The 10,043-nt window shown below is 44.3% G+C and overlaps 2 protein-coding genes across 2 annotated transcripts in view; one reads left to right on the top strand and one right to left on the bottom strand.

The window, feature by feature from the left end:
* The window catches only part of FBXO45 (F-box protein 45), a 19,385-nt gene extending 18,050 nt beyond the window's left edge, over positions 1 to 1,335 (bottom strand). The window contains exon 1 of the mRNA XM_017522710.2: positions 672 to 1,335. Coding sequence (XP_017378199.1) covers positions 672 to 1,001 — 330 coding nt within the window. The 5' untranslated portion in view covers positions 1,002 to 1,335. The remainder of the gene's footprint in view (positions 1 to 671) is intronic.
* Positions 1,336 to 1,386: 51 nt separating this feature from the next.
* Positions 1,387 to 9,798, top strand: WDR53 (WD repeat domain 53). The gene is made up of 2 exons (XM_017522721.2): positions 1,387 to 1,464; positions 8,988 to 9,798. The coding sequence occupies exon 2, from the start codon at positions 9,004 to 9,006 to the stop codon at positions 9,511 to 9,513; it is 510 nt and encodes a 169-aa protein (XP_017378210.1). The 5' UTR covers positions 1,387 to 1,464; positions 8,988 to 9,003; the 3' UTR covers positions 9,514 to 9,798.
* The last annotated feature ends 245 nt before the right edge of the window (positions 9,799 to 10,043 follow it).

Here is a 10,043-nt window from a genome sequence, read left to right as displayed (position 1 = left end):
CAATGTGGAACTATTAAAAAGTCAGCAAGGAAATAGCCAATAATAGTAGGACAAAGCAGTATGTTTAGTAGTATCCACGGATGTTTACAAAAGCCGGTATCTTGTAAGTTAGCAGGATTACTAGGAGCACACTCACTTGTAAGCCTCAAATATAGTGGAGGGAACTAAAGAGAACTTGGGGAAAACAATCAAAAAATGATTAAAAATTAGAGGTTGGAAAAAAGATAAATGTGGAGTGAAAGCAAACTAGAAACTAAGACCATGTCAAGGATACTAAGCCATGCTACCTTAACATGGGCTTAGTACCTCATTATTTAATATAATGAAGTCTATTTGTAGGCCAGGGAGAAAATTAGGATGAGAGCATTAAAAGGTACAAGAGTGGTGGTCTGCCTTTAATGGGGAAAACTGTCAAAAGTTGAATGAGTGACGGAAACTACCTAGAAATTTGAAAAGTGGATCACGATAGTGGGGTGGGTTAAAGAGCAGAACTTCGATCCAAAGAAAAGAGAATCTTTCTGTCGGGGGGAGGTGAGGAAGGTATTGACCCGACCCGCGGAAAGGCGAGCTGGTGAGGCGAGGCGTCTGAGTCAGACTCTTAGATGAAAAACACCGAGAACAGCGCCGAGGAGCGGAACTGGGGGCAGCGGTGTGGCCCGGGGCTCTCTCACCTTGGCCTTGTAGCTGGGCAGGTTGCAGAGAATGTCCGTGCGCAGAGCCTCTTCTGCCAGGCTGCGGGCGCACAGGCTCCGCCACACCTCGCTGTTCTCATCGCCGTGCAGGCAGCGGTACCAGTGCTTGCACACCAGGGCGCAGCTACGCAGCTCGGACAGCTCCAGGTAAGAGAACACCAACTCCAGCACCCGGCTGGGCAGCCGGCCCCCGACCCCCGAGCCCGAGCCCGAGCCGGCGCCCGCGCCCGCGCCCGCGCCGCTGCCACTGCCGCCGCTACAGCCAGCGCCGCCCGAGGCTGCTCCAGCCCCCGGGGCCGGCGCCGCCATCGCCTCACTAGCCGGCCCGAGGGCCGCCGCCGCCGCCGCTTCCCGCCGTCTCTGCTCAGAAGGCCAAGCCGCTCCTGGAGACCGGAGCGGCTCGCTCACCGCCCCTTTCAGTGCCAACCGCCGGCGCCTTCACCACTCCCGCCCCTGCCCGGGGGCGATCGCCGCGCGCCCCGCCTCACTGAGGGCAAACGCACCGGCTGCACGGGCGTCCTCCGCCCCTCCCCCGCGGCTCAGCGCGGGCGCCGAAACCGCCCGACCAGCCCGGCCTCTCCACGACGCGCCCGCGGCTCCGCCATGCGGGTTGAGGGCACGAAGCAAGGGCGCACGCCCAGCTCGTTCGCGGTTCCTCTCAGCCCCGGATGTGACTGTTTGGCTGCAGCGCCTCACGCTCTACGCTCGACGGGATTGGGCGCCGGGGGGTGAGGTCATCACTGGGCGCTGAGGAGGGGAGCGGGAAGCGCAGGTATGAGGCTGGCGCCGGTGGCTTCGATGCTGTTTTCTAGTGCGTTTTCCTTTTTGGTCTGGTGGCTCCGCGTCTGCTCTCCTGGACCCCCTTTCCTGTGACGTTTCTCTGTGTCAGTTAGGTGCTTGCTTCAGACCCCCAACTCAACGCATGAAACTTTTTCCTTGCTAGCCCCTTCCTAGCTCCCTCACCTTTTTGTGTAGCTTGGGCAGCTGAGGCCGTCTTTACCTGGTCAGGCGCTCTTGTTGTCCCTAAGTATCAGTACTTAGCCGAACGTCTATTCCAGTGTGCCTTCGGAAAGTAAAGTGGCTGCATCTGAACACCCCTGCACCCAAACCTTCAACTGCCATTTGAGTGCTAATTAAGCCCTGCCGTCTTTTGGACAAGATGTGGTCTTTACTAGATCCACCGCTTAGTAAGCAGATTGAGGCAATGTGGTTTTAGTCAATTAAACATTCCAATAGGGAGAATGACGTGGAGGCTATAATTATAGATGGATTCTTGGAAGGGAAAAAATTTCAGCATCCCAGCATGTAACATAGCGAGACCGTGTCGCTACAAAAAATAGAAAAATTAGCCGAGGGTAGTGGCGTGCGCCTTTAGTCCCAGCTACTTGGGAGGCTCAGCCCGGGAGGTCGATGCTGCAGTGAAACATAATCGCACCGCTTTGCTCCAGCCTGGGCGACAGAGTGAGCGTCTGTCTCTCTCTCTCTCTCTCCCCACCTCTCCCTCCCTCCCAATCCCCCTCTCTCTCTCTCTCTCTCTCTCTCACACACACACACACACACAGACACACACACACACGAATTTTAGTATTTGATTATACTACGATTTCCTAGGTGGCCCCAAAAGTTTTCCGACAGCCTTTAAAGAATGCTTAGTAAGAGAATAATAATAACCATCATTTGAGCCACAGTGTGAACCAGGCACTGTACTAGGTCATTTATGCAGATTTTTTTATATGTAATTCTTAAGACAACTCCATGAGGTAAGTAATTATAATAATAGGGTTCACAGACTCCCTTAGTCAATTCCACTGTCTTGGAACCTTCATAAATCTTTTTTGAAGCTTCTTGCTATGTATAGTTCATTTCTTGGTCTCTAGTAAAAGCAAGGGAACGTCAGCTACCTTCCCTACTCTCAGATACATGGTGTTTGATTATTACTTTCCCGTCCCTTCTCCTCATAATGTCTTTTTCACCAAGTCCAGTAACCCTAATTCTTTTCATTCTTGCTAATGCCAGTGCCGCAGCCCTTCAATCATTTTGGTTGCTATCCAGCTTCTCCACATCAAGACCAACTTTAGAAACTCCAAACCTGTAAAGAAAAGTTGACCTGTGCTGACTATGATGATGATGACTGTCTCTCACTAATTTATTTATTTCTCTCTCTTTCTTTCTTTTTCTTTCTTTCTCCTTTCTTTCTTTTCTTTTCTTCTTTCTTCTTTCATGAGACGGAGGAATTTCGCTCTGTTGCCCAGGCTGGAGTGTAGTGGCACGATCTCGGCACACTGCAACCTCTGCCTCCCGGGTTCAAGTGATTCTCCTACCTCAGTCTCCCAAGTAGCTGGGACTACATGTGCGCGCCACCACACACGGCTAATTTTTTGTAGTTTTAGAAAGACAGGGTTTCACGGTGTTAGCCAGGATGGTCTCGATCTCCTGACATTGTGATTTGCCTTCCTCAGCCTCCCAAAGTGCTGGGATTACAGGCATGAGCTACTGCGCCGGCCTCACTAATTTCTTGTGGGTCCTCAAGGATAGTCAGGGTTGATCGGCCTGAGAAAGGGATAACGAACTAGACAGAATGAACAGCCTTAAAGGCACAGACAGTTGAAAGGGACAGTGGTGGTATGACTGGTGCAGAGTGTTTAAAGTAGATATCATTCCGTTTTTGAAGACTTTGGCCTTGTCTGCCACAGTACAGCCCAGGTAGAGCCTTTCAAGGATCCTATGTTGTTACTCTGGTGCTAATCTAGTCAAGTCCCTAAGGTGACTTTCAATGGAAGACCGTCTCCTAAGTGGCCCAGGTAGAATTTCAAAGTAAAAGATTACCCTTCTTAACTCCTCTTTTTCTTTTTTACAAATCTTTCACCTGCTCATCACACACCCCACCAAGCCCCATCCCCATGTTTAGCACTCTCATTCTGTCCTCTGGCGGATGAGAACTGCCAACTGTGGCACTTCACTCTTTTAAAAATGCCCTCAGCTGGGCACAGGGCTCATGCCTGTAATCCCAACACTTTGGGAGGCCGAGGCAGGTGGATCACCTGAGGTCAGGAGGTTGAGACCAGCCTGGCTAACGTGGTGAAACCCCGTCTCTACTAAAAATACAAAAATTATCTGGGCATGGTTGCACGCACCTGTAATCCAGCTATTCAGGAGGCTGAGGCATGAAAATTGTTTGAACCCAGGAGGCGGAGGTTGCAGTGAGCGGAGATGGGGACAAGAGCGAAACTCCGTCTCAAAAAAAAAAAGCTCTCAAAATAACTCACCTGGTGGGGCATGGTAGCTCACGCTTGTAATTCCAGTACTTTGGGAGCCTGAAGTGGGTGGATTGCTTGAGCTCAGGAGTTGGAGACCAGCTTGGGCAACATGGTGAAATCCTGCCTCTACAAAAAATACAATAATTAGCTGGGTGTGGCGGTGGTGCATGCCTGTAATCCCAGCTACTTGGGAGACTGAGGTGGGAGGATAACTTGAGTCGAGAAGGTGGAGGTTGCAGTGAGCAGAGATTGGGCCACTGCATTCCGGTATGGGTAGCAGAGGGAGACCCTGTCAAATAAAATAAAATAAAAATCACCTTTCCCTCATCCACTCTATGATTTCATTAGGTATTAGAAGGAAGGACTCTATTATCTAATTAAAGTAATTTACAGTAGGATATGATTAATTGCTGTGCTTGAGGCTTTAGGCAACTACATAGGAAAAGAGAAGCTTGTTGACTTGATAGATCAATGAGGGGATGGTGACACTTAACCTATTTCTGTCAGGCTTTCCAGTTGCAGTCAGAAAAACAAACAGTTGCTTGTCAACTCATTTCTGAAAAATTTATTTTTTTTTAAATTTATTTTATTGCATTTTAGGTTTTGGGGTACATGTGAAGAACATGCAAGATTGTTGTATAGGTACACACGTGGCAGTAATTGTTTTGATTTAACCCAACTTTAATTACATCTTTTCCCACTACCATTTTTTTTTTTTTTTTTTGGAGACGGAGTCTTGTTCTGTTGCCCCGGCTGGGGCTATCTTGGCTCACTGCAACCTCTGCCTCCCGGTTCAAGTGATTCTCCTGCCTCAGCCTCCCTAGTAGTTGGGATTACAGGTGCCTACCACCTTGCCTGGCTAATTTATTTTTATTTTTAGTAGAGATGGGGTTTCACCATATTGGCCAGGCTGATCTTAAACTCCTGACCTTGTCATCCGCCCCCCTCTGTCTCCCAAGGTGCTGGGATTACAAGCTTGAGCCACTGTGCCAGTCCCTGTTACCCTTCTATCACAGAAATCTGATTGTTTAACTTTTTGATAGTGGTCTTTGGTTGTGTTCCAAATAATAACAAATCATTTTAATTTTATAGACTAAGTAAACGATTTTGGATGCTCTAGTTGAATCACTGATCAATACTTTGCATGATAAATCTTGATTGACTAAAATTAATAGTCACAGAGAGTATGGATTTCTGGGGCTTTCCAAATTTTCCCCCTCATTTATGTGTGTGTGTGTGTGTGTGTGTGTGTGTGTGTGTGTGACACACAGCCTTACTCTTGCCCAGGCTGGAGTACAGTGGTGCAATCTTGGCTCACCACTACAACCTCCACCTCCCAGGTTCAAGTGATTCTCCTGCCTCAGCCTCCTAAGTAGCTGGGATTACAGACAGTTGTTACCATGCCCGCCCGGCCAACTTTTGTATTTTTAGTAGAGACTGGGTTTCTCCCTCTTGGCCAAGCTGGTCTTGAACTCCTGACTTCAAGTGATCCGCCCACCTCAGCCTCCCAAACTGCTGGAATTACAGGCATGAGCCACTGCACCAAGCCTCCTTCCCATTTTTTTTTTTTTTAACATTTCCAGTAATATTTATTTTTATTTTTCTGACTAGATAGATGACCATTAAATATTATCTATGTGATTTAGAGAGTAGGAGTTTAGTGCGTAAAGTTTAATAAGGTAGAACTGTTCTTAGGTCTTATGAGACTAATAGAACAAGAGTTACTATTGATTCCATTATGGAAAAATTGATAGGAAATATATTCTTTATAATAATCCCTTTAAGAACAAAATAACTTCTCACACTTTGGAGTAAAACTTAACCAAATGAACCTTGAAAACTGAGTTAATCTTTTCTAGAAAAAAATCAGGAAGAAAACCTGCTAAAACTTGTCTGTCAGTCAACATTTATTTGGCTCTCCTGTGTGTAGATTTGTAATGGAGAAATAGAAGCACTAGAAACCCTGCCTCATTCTTGTTTTAGGGAAAACCTGAAATCCCAGCTAGGATCCAAAACCTGTCTGCACACAAATATCAGCAAATCTTAAAGCTCTGCAGCATAGACTTCCTGACTTTAAAGTTGACTCATCATAGCACAATTAAAACTCTAACTTGGTAAAGAAGTGATCAACATTCTAAAGATTTGAAAGCATCGGCTTGTTGCAGTGGCTTATGCCTGTGATCCCAGACTTTGGGAGGCTGAGGTGGGAGGATCGCTTGAGCCAAGTTAAAGAGCAGCCTGGGCAATGTGGGGAAACCTCATCTCTACAAAAAAAGTACAAAAAAATTAGTTGGGTTTGGTGGTGAGAGCCTGTAATCCCAGCTACTCAGGATGCTAAGGCAGGAGGATCTCTTGAGCCTGGGGAGGTTAAGGCCTAAGTGACAGAGCAAGACCCTGTCTCAAAAAAANAAAAAAAGAAACAAATTGTTAAACACAATTATTTATAACTTAAATTGACTTTTCAATACTCAATTCAAATTTGCAGGATAGCATCTTTATCATAAGTCAGTATTACAATTCCTAAGCCTAAATAATATCAGTGCCTTTGTTTAAAAATCATGGTTTATCTGGAACTTTTGGCAACAGTCTTTGTTATGGCAGAAAATTATTTACCTGCTGCTGTTTCAGTACTTGTCAGCAAAAGTCAAACCACCAGGGTTCCATATTTTTACCTCCTTCTGAGTCATTTCCTCTCCAATCTTCTCCTTTAAATATTATTGCTTCAGTCTCTAATTCATTTCCTCTGTATATTAATTGAGTGCTTCTACTTGAAAATAAAGTTCAATTTTGTCTTTTTTCCATTTTGTATTTTCATGAACATTTCTGTATTTGATTTTGTGACTACGTTTCTGTTACCTTAATAGATCAGTGATTTTTTTGCAGTCTAATTAGTGATTGTATGTGTGGTTAAAAGTAGGAGGACACTGGGCGAAGTGGCTCATGCCTGTAATCCCAGCACTTTGGAAGGCTGAGGCAGGTGGATCACTTAAGGTCAGAAGTTCCAAACCAGCCTGGCCAACATGTTGAAACCTTGTCTCTATTAAAAATACAAAAATTAGCTGGGCGTGGGGTGGGCACCTGTAATCTCAGCTACTTGGGAGGCTGAGGCAGTAGAGTTGTTTGAACGTAGAAAGCAGAGGTTGTAGTGAGCTAAGATTGTGCTATTGTACTCCAACCTGGGCAACAGTGCACGACTCCATCTCATTAAAAAAAACAAACAAACAACGAAACAAATAACAATAACAAAAAGAATAGTCAAAAAAAAAAAAAAAAAAGCAGCTTCGTGTTGCGAATGGAAACTTTAGGCAGATTGCCAGATTATTTTAAATGATTTTTCCAAATAAGGAAATTTATCTCTACCATTGGGCTAAATTCAAGTATCTTATCTGAAAGTACATCAACTCTGGCAGCCTGGCACTCGGTAAATTCTCCCTTGGCTTATGAAATGAAAAATTAAATTTGTCCAGATACATTTGTTTGCTTCCTTTTGTCTTGACCAATGTTAGAGTTGTATAAATTCCCCTGATTTCCTTTTTGCCTTGACCAGCAGGCAGGTAAGGCAGGGTGGTATTATGAGGCAATTCCAGTGTGCGTATATCTGAGATTCCTAGAGGATCAGAAATCTAAATTTTGCACTGTTATGTAAGTATAGATAGATGATAATATGATTAAACATACATTAGTGCATTTTAAAGCACTGATGACTTACTGGTAACTTTTGGTCATTTTCTGTTTCTGCAAAGAATAATAAGTAAAACTATTGTCAGATGGAGTTGTTAGAAAGGACCTTCGTTATTTAAATATTTGGAGCCTGGGTAACATAGGGAGACCCCAATTCTGCAAAAAAATATAAAATAAAATTAGCCAGGCATGATGGTACACACAAGTGGTCTGAGCTACTCAGGAGACTGAGGTGGGAGGATTGCATAGGCCTGGGAGGTCAAGGCTGCAGTGAACCATGATTGTGCCGCTGCATTCCAGCCTGGGTGACAGAGCAAAGCCCTGTCTCAAAACAAAACGTTTGGGATCTCTTACAATCCTAAGAGTCCAGTGAACTTGGGAAAATTGTTTAACATTTCTGAGACTCAGTTTTATTATCCCTAAAATGGAATAATATCAATCAAAAGGGTTGTTTTGGGAATAAAATTAATAACCTGCTGAATAAGTCTCTGGTGTTGAGACCCAAGGGTCTGCCATTTTCACCAGTTCCCCAGATGGTTATTCAAGTAATATAGATTCTGCAATTCCACTGTACATCAGGATTACCTGGAGGACTTACTAAAACACATTGCTTGGTCCCACCCCTAGAGTTTCAGATTCAGTAGATCTAGGATTGGGTGTGACAATTTGCATTTCTGACAAGTTCCTAGGTGATGCTGATGGTGCTAGTCTGGGGACCACACTTTGAGAGTACTAGTGCAGTATATATGATGCCACTTTGGACCAGCCTAATAAAAATAGAAAAGTAACAATAGGAATACTTGTTGAGTATTCGTTATGTACCAGGCACTATTATGTGTAGCTTACATATATTATCATGATCCTATGAAATGAGTGTTATTACTGTTCTCATTTTATAGAGAAGAAAAATGAGTGACATGTTCAGTAATTTGCCCAGTCACCTAGCTACTACAAACCTGGAGAGCCTATCTACAGAGCTCACCTTCTAAAACATTATTCAGATAAGAGGTATAACCTGATGATTGTACAGCGCTCTTTAAAAGAATTTTTCCAAATTTAAAATAAATATATTTAGTGTTTATTCTTCTGTGGGTCCATATCAAAGACTGGGGGACCTGCCTTACCTGGATCCCCAATGGCAAAGGAAGCCCACTAAAGCATTTGCCAGCCAGGATACAACCCTGTGTTCAACTAGGCTTTTGGAGATTTGATCTTTAAGTATCCTTTAAAATTAACTGAGGTTTTTTACGATGTCTATTTAAAACATTTAAATGAACTGTTGTTTATTACATCTGTCTCCTACCATCAAGTTGATGTATAAAACATGAGATTATAGTTGTTTTCCCCAACTTCACAGAGTCTTCTGGACCATTATGGCAGTGAAGTGGACTGGTGGACATTCTTCTCCTATCCTCTGCCTGAATGCAAGTAAAGAAGGGCTAGTGGCTTCCGGAGCAGAGGGTGGAGATCTCACAGCTTGGGGTGAAGATGGAACTCCATTAGGACACATGCGATTCCCAGGGGCTGATGATGTTACCAGTGTCTTATTTTCTCCCTCCTGCCCCACCAAGCTCTATGCCTCACATGGAGAAACCATTAGTATACTGGATGTCAGGTCCCTTAAAGGTTCCTTGGACCATTTTCATGTGAATGAAGAAGAAATCAATTGTCTTTCATTGAATCAAACTGAAAACCTGCTGGCTTCTGCTGATGACTCTGGGGCAATCAAAATCCTAGACTTGGAAAGCAAGAAAGTTAGCAGATCCTTGAAGAGACATTCCAATATCTGCTCCTCTGTGGCTTTTCGACCTCAGAGGCCTCAGAGCCTGGTATCATGTGGACTGGATATGCAGGTGATGCTTTTGCAGAGAGCACTTGGGTAATTTCTAAATGGGATTTTCTAACATAATCAAATTATTGATCACACCAAATATCTGCTTTTTCTGTTTTCTACTAACATGTTATCCATTTATGAACGATAAGCCTTATTTCTATATTTAATGCTAGACTGACAAAACTTAGTAGATTTTATTCACAAAGTAATCATTACTTCTTTAGACGTCCTTTTTCTATACTGTAAGATATTCCTAAAACCTGAAAATTCACATATTTGATTGTAAACATCTGTTTAAACAAACAACGGTAAGTACTAAAGGCAGAGTTGGTCCCCCCATTCTCTGTAATCTCTGTTTAAACAAAAAGTTGGCCGGGCACGGTGGCTCAAGCCTGTAATCCCAGCACTTCGGGAGGCCGAGGCGGGTGGATCACGAGGTCAAGAGATCGAGACCATCCTGGTCAACATGGTGAAACCCCGTTTCTACTAAAAATACAAAAAATTAGCTGGGCATGGTGGCGCGTGCCTGTAATTCCAGCTACTCAGGAGGCTGAGGCAGGAGAATTGCCTGAACCCAGG

Source organism: Cebus imitator, unplaced genomic scaffold, assembly GCF_001604975.1.
Source record: "Cebus imitator isolate Cc_AM_T3 unplaced genomic scaffold, Cebus_imitator-1.0 Scaffold0, whole genome shotgun sequence".
In the NCBI taxonomy this organism is placed as follows: domain Eukaryota; kingdom Metazoa; phylum Chordata; class Mammalia; order Primates; family Cebidae; genus Cebus; species Cebus imitator.
This window is presented reverse-complemented; position numbering and strand designations above follow the sequence as displayed.